Below are 12162 nucleotides of genomic sequence, written 5' to 3' on the forward strand. Positions count from 1 at the left end.
TCTAGTTGTATCAAACGTTTCAAACTATATATATGGGCAATGTGACTCTAAATTGTACATGAAAACCATGGAGAACAGACGCCTCGAAGCTAGCGATCGAGAGAACCCATGGGCACATAAAACCTTTGATTTAGTATACCAGGACATGGAGTAACCCTTTGATGAAAAACAAACACAACATCCAGCTCTTGATAGTGTTGTATCAAGCTTAGATCGTGCTATTATAGGAGATGACCAATGGGGCAGAAGCAAATGTAAATGTAACGGGGGAAGTGGTTAGCAGATTTGCGAGAACAATATGTGCATTTTAAAGGCCCTTCTAATCTCTGTCCAGTATATTACCAACATTAGTATCATTTGTCAAAGAAAGTGACAGTATAATATGGACACTATCAAAATGGGCAGTAGTGATTCTCTTTAATCGGGCAAAATAAACACAAAGCTAGCGAATCAATACATCCCACTCACGTAAACAGCTCACCTACAGGACCCTTTGATAACTTCGCCGCAGGATTAGTTGTGATACATTCATGGTTAATCACAAGAATATTGGAGCCATCACTAATGTGATTGTAGCGAGCATCTTAATAAGAACATGGATGGAAGGCCCCGCCGTGTCTTTAAATGGATCTCCAACCCTGCAGCATAACAAACTCCTATAAGTGTATCTATCCCATATTTTTGGAGATATTATTATTCAGAAAAACAACAAAATGGTCCCAAGCCCTGATGACAAACATTGTCACTCCCTCTGTTTCTGTCTTTTAGCCTTCTCAACTATTTCCTAAATCCATATTTCCTTACTTGTTTGCCCCTGCAAAGTAAATAATACACCTATCACAAATACATGACTCTTCTTGAGCTACTTTCTTAATTCTTGTGCACAAGTTTAATATGACTAACATTCGGAATATTGCTACATATTTTTGATGAAATGTGTGAACATAGTCCTAGAAACAACCCCCAAAACAGAATTTGAAAAGTAGAGCATAAAAGATAAAACACTTACGTATCACCAGTAACTGCAGCCTTGTGAGACTCACTGCCTTTGCCACCAAGAGCGCCAGTCTCGATGTACTTCTTAGCATTATCCCAGGCACCACCAGCAGTGTTCAAGAAGAGTGCCATGAGAATACCAGAAACAGTTGCAAACATAAGCATAGCGGCTACAACTTTGGCTCCAAGAAGAGGCCGGCCAGTAGCGTGACCCAACATACGGAAGATAATACCTGCAAACCATGATTGGTTTCCCCATTTTCAAAAAAAAAAAAGTACCCAACGCTAGAACAAAAATGCAATAACCCCCATATCTATAGAACTTACCAACAGCCATGGGTGATATAATGGCTAAAGCCCCCGGCCTTATCATTTCCCTCAAGGAAGCAGATGCCACAATTGCAACACAACGACCGTAATCAGGCTTCTCGTTGTAGTCCTGCATAACATTATATTAGAAGTTAGCATTAACTTTTATAGGCATAAGAAAAATGACAAACTTAATTATATGCATGTACTCACCATAATGCCAGGCCTCTCAATAAACTGTCTCCTGACCTCGTTAACAACTTCTTGTGCAGTTCTGCCAACAGCAGAACAAGCCCATGCACTAAACAGGAATATAAGCATTGAACCAAGTAAACCACCAACAAAAACCTCTGGGATTGCTATGTCAACCTGCAATCCATTACACAAGACCATTATATATGTTATAAGCACAGAAAGTAAGTATTTTGCGTGTCTAAGTAATAAAATACCTCTTTGAATGGCAATTGTGCGAAAGCAGCTACTTCATCCATATATGCACTGAACAGGAGAAAGGAAGCCAGTGCTGCTGACCCAATAGCAAATCCCTTTGTAGTAGCTTTTGTTGTATTGCCCACAGCATCTAGAATGTCTGTGATTTCTCTTACACTTTCAGGCTGCACAGTTTGCTCAGTTAGATGGTTGGGAGAACACAGAGATTCAAATATCACATGTAAATACAGGCTACAACTACATGTTAAATTTTATTTAATAGAAGCTTCTTATGGCGGAACAGTTTAGAGCAATTTGAAATTGCAAAGGAAAATGAGTAAAGCATATTAACAGAAACGGTAAATAAAAACCTACAGCAAAGACAAAATATTGGTTTGAACTGCTATATACATGGGAAAAAATACGAGTGTATTACCTGCTGACTCATCTCCACAATACCACCAGCATTGTCAGCTATTGGACCAAACATGTCCATGGTGAGAACATATGCTGCTGTGCTAAGCATCCCCATTGTAGCTACAGCTGTCCCAAAAAGACCACCAGTTGGGTTCCCAGATTCATCTACTAATCCAGATGTATGCCCCAACCAAAATGCTGATATGATGGCTACACTTATCACTAGAACTGGTAACGCTGTTGATTCCAGTCCCAAGCTTACTCCAGCAATAATATTAGTTCCATGCCCTGTGGAACTTGAAAGAGCCAAAAGGCGGACAGGCTCATGTTTGTAATCTGTGTAATACTTAGAAATCCAAACAAAAGCATATGCTGTGATGATGCCCACCAAGCCACACAAGGCAAAATTGAGCCATGCAGAAGGTGCTTGTTCAGTGTACAGGAGCCACCGGGTAGACTGAAAATGTACACAGGCCAATTATTATAACAAACTTCAGAGAAAAAAGAATTTGATGTTTACTGCAGAAAAGGAAGAACAAGACAACACCAACATAACCCAGAGTAACTGCATTGGGGAAATGTTTTTGTGTTTCAGTTCTTTGTTACATAATTAGTTCTCTTACTTCCAACACTCCTGCTATGCATGCAATGGTTATGATCCCATGGTTTAGTCAGAACTTTCCTGGGCTAGATTTTTTTTGTTTTTTCAAAACTTTATGTTTCTATTCTCCCCCGAAATTTAACCATGTACCATCAATTTTTTACTTTTTCTGTAATTGAATACAGTAATAGAAAGACATTTCAACCTTTCATAATTCATTAAAAAATGATACTACCTCCGTCCTAAAATATAGCAACTTTTGGCCATGTATCTGGACATACCCTTATCCAGAAGTTGTTATATTTGGGGACGGAGGTAGTATTTAAAGACATGCCGATGAGAATAGTACATGAAAGAAATTACACAAACCATGCCAGACACATTTTGCATCTTCTGACCCTAGAGAATATCTACATCCAAGCCCATGGAAACAAATGAAGTATTCTCGCCAGAACTTCTACTGCACTAGTACTCAAGGAAGACACAGTAAATTAATGACAAAAATAACTAGATTTACCACTCCAAAGGTAACAACAGCGAGCAGTATAGTGATAGAATATCCTTTCTGCATGATTGCCATCGGATCTTCAATAGGGGATATTAACCCAGAGTCACGTGTTCCCCGAATTGAGAGTATTCCAACTGATGAGATCACCAGATCAAATGAATGAACAACAAGAGGAAACAGTATAAAGCCTGAGGGATCTGCATTAGCAAAGAATGCTGATTATAAAGTAGAAATATTACCAAAAAAAAGTTATTGCAGAAGAAAAGATGAATCTCGATTTTACTCAAAACCAGGCACTGCCCATGAATAAAGATTTGTTGAAAGATCATGTTATTACATAACTAAAGTATTATATATACTCATATTAACAATATCATTTGACGGCTGGCTCTTCAGTGTTCTTAGGCTGCGTTCGATTCTGTGTTGGGAACTCATTCCCTCCGCACAAAAAATGGAACGGTCCATTAGCGCGTGATTAATTAAGTATTAGATTTTTTTTTCAAAAATGGATCAATATGACTTTTTTAAGCAACTTTTGTATAAAAACTTTTTGCAAAAAACGCACCGTTTAGCAGTTTGAAAAGCGTGCGCGCGGAACACGAGGGGGAGGGGTTGAGAACACTGAGCAAAGAACACAGCCTTAGGAGCTCACAGGAATTGTCACTGGACAATTTCGCATTCTTATCAATGATGTTGCATGACAAGCAAAAGAGACTTGCCTTCAATTTTGCAGCGTTGTGCCATTGTTCCCCCGAGTATCATTGCACTGATAATTTCAGCTGCTATGCTCTCAAAAAGGTCAGCCCCTCGTGCGGCACAATCTCCAACATTGTCACCAACCTGAGTAGCCCTCTTTTAGTATACTACTGATGTATACATGTGTTACAGAGCATAATAGGATAATAATAATAATACAAAGTGATTTTCGAGATGCATCTCTAAGTTGTGAGGGGAGGTAGAGGGAGGGATGAGGATGTAGAACTTATCATTACCACCAGTCCACCACCAAACTGAAATATTTTTACTGAAGAGCATGTATAAGTAACAGATAAAATATAAGCTAGCTATAACCAGACAATTCGTTCTGAATAACAGATATTATATATTCTATGAAGAATTATCCCCAGCCTTGGGAAACAATGCTAGTCCATCACCTATGGAGGTTTTTTCTTTTGGAGTGGGGTTGGGGGAGTTACGTAATGAATTGAAAATACAAAGAAATATTATCCTTGATAGAACTTAAGAATCATATGACTTATGTCTAGGCATATCCAACAAGAAAAAATCATATGCTTATGATAGAAAATAATAAAAAAATACAACAGGCTTCAAGAGAAGTATCAATACCAAGTCAGCAATGACAGCAGGATTACGAGGATCATCTTCTGGTATTCCCTGCTCAACCTTTCCCACAAGATCAGCTCCGACATCAGCAGCTTTGGTGTATATTCCACCACCCAACTGAGCAAAAAGGGCGACAAAAGACGCACCAAAACCATATCCCACAAGGAGAAGAGGCACTACAGGAAATAAATGTGAAATTGACAAAAGAAATATTCCATTTGAATAAAAGAACTAATTGCAAACATATAACCATAACCAGTGTTATCAACCAGGAAAAGCACAAATTTGGCCAGGGCCCTAAACCTGTTATCGACCACCGACCACGCTTATATATATTTTTTAACAGATAAGAGGACCTTAGCTTTTTGAATAAGCTGTTTTGTTTCCTCCACTTTCTGTTAGTCCCATTGTGGTCCTTCAACTTAACTAATTACTCCTACTTTTTATTGATGTTTTAGAAACTGTGGTTAGATTTTTAAATAGCGATGAACTTCGTGTCAGACAGACATTTGAACCAGGCCAACCTGTCAGTGCCATGGATAGCTTCTCCAGGACCAAGGATCGATTTCACATGATGAAACAGCTGTTACAGAAGATAGCCCTTACAGACCAGATGTGAAAGTTAAAAGAAAAAAACAGTACTCCGTCTGTTCATCTTTATTACCTAGTACTATTTTTTCTCATGGCTGTTCATAATTATAGGTTGCACACCTCTTTCAAGGTAACTGTATTTTTGTTTCTCTGAGTCCCTAGTTGCAGCTACTAAACTGTTTATTGAATGGAAAATAAATTTTCCAACTTCCAAAGCAATCCGTATCAGATAACTGGATTCATGGAAAGTATGTGTATTGCAATTAATATCAGAGGTTTGGCTCAACATGCATATCCTTGTGGATTTGAATTGCTCTTTGATCTTCAAGCCCAAATCAAGTGAGCGTAGTCTAATATAAGTGAATGGACAAAGTACTTCTCTTAAGCAGGACATGTTTTGAAAAAAGACAGGTTTAAGAGAAACTTACGATCAGTAACCTTCATTGAACCAGGTGAATCTACTTCAAGCCAAACATAGAATGTTGCATACAGTATTGCCACACCAAAAACAGCCATGCCAACAACCACAATGGCTGAGAAACCACCAGCGCGGACAGCAATCTGTTTAGAGAAATTAGTCACAATTTGAAATTCTATTGTGGAGGGACAAACACATGAAATGTATAGTATATCAAGAGTATAAAACAAAACCTGCAGTGCTTCTCTTGCAGACCGCCGAGCAGCACTTGAAACTCTAACATTTGCACGTACGGATACCCACATCCCAACAAAACCAGCAATCCCAGAACATAAAGCTCCAAGGAGAAAGGAAGCAACAGTAATATATGCCGATGTTGTCCTATATAACCATGATATTCATGAGATGTCAAAGGATGGGCACAAATAAGATTTCAGAATAAGAATGGGAAATCACCTTCCAACACCGGATGCCTCCTGCTGTGGGGTGGTGGAACGAAAGAGATAGATGCCAAGAATGACAAGTGCCAGGATACAAGCCATTTTAGAAATAGTCCCATATTGTGTCCTAAAAAATCCTTCAGCACCATCTCTTATGGCATCAGATATCTGAACATCAAGAAGGCACCCAATAAAAAATACAGCATAAATCTGACAGGTAAAGATGTCAATATACTAAGTACAACTCTCAAGAACAGTAGGATGTAGGATATATAATATCAACATCATGACATCCAGATTCAGTTCACTGGTCCAAAAAAAATTATTTATATAACTGTAGTTCACTAGCTAACAACATCAGCAGGTGAGCAAGAAATAGTGTAGCATTGTACCTGTGTTGCACCATGCATGCCAACAAATTCATATCATAAAGCCAGTGCACAACAGCACTAGAAACATGTAAAATACGAATTCTTATACCACAACTGTTTGGTCAGTTAATTGATACCCTGATTTTGTGGGTACTGGACAAGCTCCTGTGGTATGAATAAAAATTGCTCTAACATAGAACCAATGTTCACCTTCTCTATAGGAAAATTGTGTGCATTCAGGGGCCACATAGATGCCTAATTACTACATTACAAATGCATGCACCCAGATTTCCTTATTCTATATGGTAGAAAGTTGGTTTGTTTAGTTGGCTGCCTGCATTAACTCTTCTATAGTAATCTCCAGAAACTAGTGAATGGGCCCATATTACAGTAAATTGTGATCCGTCTGATATGATGCCATACGATGATATGGCATAAGTTTCCAATTATATTGTACTAAGCAACATGCAAACATAGTACATCAGCTAAACACCATTCTGCAACCCACACCAACAAAAACAAAATATAACTAAAAAAGAAAAGAAAAAATAACTAAACATTAAAACCATAAATGTCAAGAAGAAAAAGAAAATATGTCCAAAAATCTAGCATCCCTTTTGAAATAACAAAATATAACTAAACATTTAAACCATAAATGCAAAGCTGCAGGACAAAAGAAAAGAGCATTTACAGTCTCCTAGGTGGAAGTGTTAATTGAATAAAGCAAAAGATGCATAACACCAATAGTATATTGCATTTGCACACAACGAAATAGCTAGTTACAAAAAACAAAGAAAAACAGTATACAGCAATGAGCATATAGAAAATATGAAGCATCAGTATGTCATCACATAATTGAACATATGACATTGTAATACCTCAGACATTTCTGGAGGACCTTCATCTTTGGCAAGAACCCACTTTGTGAGGTAGAGAGAGAAGAATAAACTTAGAGTACATATGCAGAACACAAAGAGCACAATTGGTGATGTACTGGCTCCTACATAGAGCACACCACTGAATACCAAAAGAAGAAGAACAATGAAAGCACGGGGATTTATCCTCATCAACACACGGAAGATCTGCATCAAACAAAACAAGAGAATGAAGAGATGCAAAATAAGAGATTAACTGTTGCTGATGCCATGTTAAATAAACTCTACTTATAGGTAAGTAAACAAAAACATTTATCTGTTGATATTTGCAACTTGCGAAAATATTTTCATATAACAAACATATGTAGCTTGAAACTTCGTAGCATATATTATGCAGATCTAGATTGAAACGTCTAGAGTCAAACATATGAACCTGTGGGAACTAAAGTTCTTGTAGTTTAGAATTTTCTTTTAACCTCATAACAACTTTAAGCAAAATTATGCAAAACAGTGATAGAAATGTTGAATAATTTGAGCTAATAAACATATTCTTCTAGTATGAGCAGAGAGAGCTATCTTTGATTACTAATTACATGTTTTTCAATAGTGAAAAGCTCCAAAAGAGCGAAATACTACAAATGTGTGTAAAACAGATAGGAGGTGCAAAATTCGCAATGCAGCATTCGGTAGTGCTATGTTGATCTTTGGCTCTTTGCCATATATTTGCAAGAAAAAACAATGTACACAAAAGAAATGACACATTTCATCAAAATCAAAAAATACATATGTACCATACCATCGCACTAGTACAACATATAAGGATAAAACAATGAACGAAAGCTAAACCCATACTCTTCCTAGTCACCTACAAGAAGTTAAATCTATCTAAAAGGCGGAGAAATTCATACCGGTGGCAGAGATGATTTAGTTCGTACGGTAGAGAAAGTTCTGGGTCTCTCCGGATACAACCTCCCGTTCTCCATGTCCGCTTCCATCATGGCTGAATAAGAGTTCGCCCTCCTTGTCACAGGAAAAGGAGCGATCTCCCCACCCTGGGGCAGGTCGCCCCCGGATCCCGGTCGCTGAATTTTGGACGGTCCCTACCCAGACAGCTTTGGAGCCAAGAATACCAAGTGGATCCCCCTTTAGCCCTAGCTCCGCAACTTTCACTTCTCCCTTGCAATGCCACGAGATCAGATTAGTACTAAGGTTTAACACGAGGAAGGGGAAAAGAAAAAAAAAACAAACCTAGCTTCCAGATCTAGAGGAAAGGTTCGAGGCGAACTCGAAAGGAAGAGGGATGTGCGCGCGTGCGGCGGCGCGGGTGTGCTCACCGGAGGCGGAAGCAGAAGGGCGACGTGCAGCACGGCCACCCACCGCCGCTCCCGTCGCGGGGATGGATGGATGGAAGTCGAGGTGCGGTGGGGGGCGAGGCGAGGCGGGAGAGCTAGCGAGCGAGGAGAGACCTCCGGGAGTCGAGGCCGAGAAGACGAGACTTGGGGCCCGGCGCAAGGAGGAGTAGGAGGGGGGAGTGTGTGCGGCGCGGCGCCGGCACCGGCGCCGCTGCTCGTCGGCGGCGGCGGCGGCGGCGGCGGCGGCGATGGAGATCGGCGCGGCGGCGCAGGCAGGAGACGGAACGTGGGGAGATCTTCGATCCCGCGAGCGCAAGGACCGATTTAACCTCGCGTGGTTTTTAGCCTAACACCATATAACACACGAGATAATAGTATAATATTATCCAGTGGTCACTCCTGTAGAACTACTACTGCCGTGCAAAAAGCGCAAACGGATGTCAAGAAAGTAAAGGGAAAAAAAACTGGAATAATTAGGGCAAGTTTAATAGTACAGCCCACTCCTATCTCTAAATCATCTATATCTAATGTAATAGCCAATTCTTACAATAGTTGTTTACTATACTATTAATAACTGGTTCTACATGTAATACACACATTACGTTTTGGAGTCCGTGCTGCAGCTGGCTACAAATCTGTAGCCCGCTGTTATTCTCTCTCTTCCTTTATCTCTTTAAAATATGTTTATAACTAGCTTATAGCCTGCTATTGTACCTGTTCTTAACTATTTGCCACTCTTACGAGTGGTGCTAAATTATTTGCCACTGGACCCACATGTCATAGACACATAAGGGCCCACATGTTATAGACGGCGAGTGGCAAATAATTAATTGCCACATCGTAAAGTGGCATAGAGTTAAATGTCAAAAAAAAAAAAGCTACCGTGCAAACTAACCCGATTGTACCAATTTAATTTAAAACAAGATATCGATGGAGATGGGTCATCAGCATACGACCTCATCTTCTCGCTTATACTTATGCTTATGCTTATCAGCCAAAAATTTATTTTTTTTCAACCTTAAATTTAAATTTGATTTTATGTTTTTTTTCATCGAAGTTTATTTTTCAACCTTTATTTTGGATCGCTAAGAGCACGTATATAAAAGTTTTATTTACAAATTACTTTTTGTTTGTAAATATGTCATTTGGGCCGGTAGTATATCCGAACAATTTAGTCATGTATCGTGCATGCGATGTACGAAATCCACCATTACACGGTACACTCTCATTTTATTACGTAATATTAATTACTAATAACATGACCATATAATTATTGAAATTCATAATTATTAATAGAGTAAATTTCACAAAAACTATAGATAAAGATATATTGACCAAACTATCGCAAAACTCGCAAAGTAATAATTTGGTTAAAATATATGTACTTTTATTAATACCAGTTCAGTTTTGTACCATAGTGCATATAATCAAAATTTCACCCATTCTTTCCCTTTTTTACATCTTGTTATTTGTTTTTTCACCATTCTCCATCTTCGATAACAATAACATAAGCTTCATTTGCCAACTCCTTGCAATTAAGTTCTATTGGCTATGTGTGTGTTGGAGCTCTCTAGTTATTAGAATTAATATATATTATTTTGGCTTTTTAATATTATTTTATCTTTTTTTTGTCAGGCCGATGGAATATCGACTTAACTATATTATGGAAAGAAATGCACAAATAATAATACAAAGATTAACAACAAACATGGTTGTTGCACTTGACTCTATGGCTTTACACCATGGTTACACAAGGAGAAAGGGGAACTATAGGGCAGAGCCTGAACTCTTACACACAGTCGAGTAGCAGTAGATAGTTCTAGTACAATCTCTAAGTCCACCATTCTTCCATGATTACCTGAGCTACTTTGCAACGCCGCTTTGCATAGACCCTGAGTGTGGCACCATCTCCACACCATCCATGATATTAGGATAAGTGTTGCATAAAATGCATGATGACTGGCTTCGGGATGCTTCGGTGAGCCTCAAACCACTAGGATGCTAAGTCATCCGAGTCAGGATGCAAGGCGATCTTCATTTTCTAGCGAACATTGTCCCATACCTGCCTGGTGTAGCAACATATGAAGAAAGGGTGGTTGCGGATCTCAGCTACCACGCCGCATAGCAGACATGTTGTCATCGAGCATGGTATGTGCCGACGCATGAGATTGCCAGCTGTTAGGCAACTTCCTCGGAACGCCAAGAAGAAGAAGAAGTACTTGCACCTGGACGATACTTTGGCTTTCTAAAGAATACAGACAGAGATTTTGTCATACCTTCAAAGAATATGTCGTACAATGAAACACTGTAATAGAGGCCTCACTTGAGAACTTCTAGATTATCTCATCTTGTGCACCGGTGTGTAGCTTGCCCTAGGTGACAATTTCCCAATGTGCAAGTATTCTAAGATAGCCCGGGGGACAGACTTCCACAGATGTCCCGCACCCATCAATTTTATCTTGCAACGCCGTGGCCACCTTGCAACGACGATATTTGACAAAGGATCAGTCCAAAACGTTGTCTTGGATCCATCCCTTACCACTACTATGGTGGTAATCGTGAAACAGGGAATTGAGAGCGGAGTCCTTTGCCAGATGAAGCGCTACCCATGGCCAATCTGGTTGGGTTTATTGGTGCCATGGCCAGCAAAGCTGCAGTGCCACACCTAGTAGTATGATGTTTTTCATGCATAGCCCTCCGACCTCCTTATGCATACAGATCTATCCCATGCCACAAGGCAATTTCCCCCATTGATCTCTTCTTCCCCTTTCCATCGAAAAGCACAACACTAGCACTTGATTAGATCAATTGCCCGTTGGGGGCAACTCGAATACGGTCATAAGGTAGACCGGTAGGACCATCAAGCGCGTGTCGATGAGAAACTAGGCGGTGCACAGGAAACCAAAAGGATTCGGTTTCTAGCCTACCATCTTCTTGGAGTACCGGCCAAAGAGGGGGTAGGAGCTCTACTTTGCTTGGATGCTGCGTCGAGAGCGGGAGGCCAAGGTAAGTTATAGGGAGGTTCTTCACAGCACATTGCAATAGATCAGCCACCAATTGGACTTGCTCCTCTGAACATGCAATAGGGGAGAGAATTCTGTTACTCCCTCCAAGCTGATAATACTTATCGTTTTAGACAAGGTGAGGTCAAACTTTATAATCTTTGATTATGAATCATTTTTAAAATATTTGTCTTTCAAATATGGTGACTACATGTATAGATTAGTTTTAAAAAGTAATTTGATAAAAACATATATTTGTTAACACTTTTATACATATTACAATGAAAAATAATGGTCAAAGTTATTTTCTAGAGACCATGCTATTATCCAAAACAAAACGACAAGTATTATCAGCCCGGAGAGAGTAACTACTATCAAGCTTATAATATTGTCTTTTGGGACATTACAAATTATTTTCTTCAAGTTTTTTTAAGTTTTTTTTATTTTTTTTTCTCCGCTGCAACGCGTGGGTAACCACTAGTTTCCTAATGAATTCGTTCCTACGTGCG

At 39.4% G+C, this 12162-nt stretch overlaps 1 protein-coding gene across 6 annotated transcripts; it reads right to left on the reverse strand.

Moving 5' to 3' along the window:
• Positions 1–301: 301 nt before the first annotated feature.
• On the reverse strand, positions 302–8977 carry LOC4329579 (pyrophosphate-energized membrane proton pump 3). 6 transcript variants are annotated; one of them, XM_066307226.1, is made up of 15 exons: positions 8634–8977; positions 8208–8468; positions 7303–7506; positions 6070–6221; positions 5847–5994; positions 5624–5756; positions 4608–4780; positions 3980–4100; positions 3270–3457; positions 2171–2608; positions 1755–1919; positions 1519–1674; positions 1324–1435; positions 1010–1229; positions 302–638 (listed from the first exon to the last, which is right to left on the reverse strand). In XM_066307226.1, the coding sequence occupies exons 2-15, from the start codon at positions 8295–8297 to the stop codon at positions 539–541; spliced, it is 2400 nt and encodes a 799-aa protein (XP_066163323.1). In that variant the 5' UTR covers positions 8298–8468; positions 8634–8977; the 3' UTR covers positions 302–538. The 6 variants fall into 6 exon arrangements, with proteins under 6 accessions (XP_066163323.1, XP_015625568.1, XP_066163324.1 ...); XM_015770082.3 differs by having other exon boundaries at positions 8208–8475; XM_066307227.1 differs by having other exon boundaries at positions 8548–8977.
• Positions 8978–12162: the final 3185 nt, after the last annotated feature.

This window comes from Oryza sativa, chromosome 2 (genome assembly GCF_034140825.1).
Source record: "Oryza sativa Japonica Group chromosome 2, ASM3414082v1".
In the NCBI taxonomy this organism is placed as follows: domain Eukaryota; kingdom Viridiplantae; phylum Streptophyta; class Magnoliopsida; order Poales; family Poaceae; genus Oryza; species Oryza sativa.

Excerpts from the sequence above, each read along its gene's own strand:
- LOC4329579 (XM_026023597.2), bottom strand. The coding sequence starts at position 8,297 with ATGATGGAAGCGGACATGGAGAACGGGAGGTTGTATCCGGAGAGACCC. Across the intron at positions 6,222-7,302 it reads GTCCTCCAGAAATGTCTGAG|ATATCTGATGCCATAAGAGA; the intron begins GTATTACAATGT and ends CTTGATGTTCAG. Across the intron at positions 1,436-1,518 it reads TTGAGAGGCCTGGCATTATG|GACTACAACGAGAAGCCTGA; the intron begins GTGAGTACATGC and ends AATGTTATGCAG.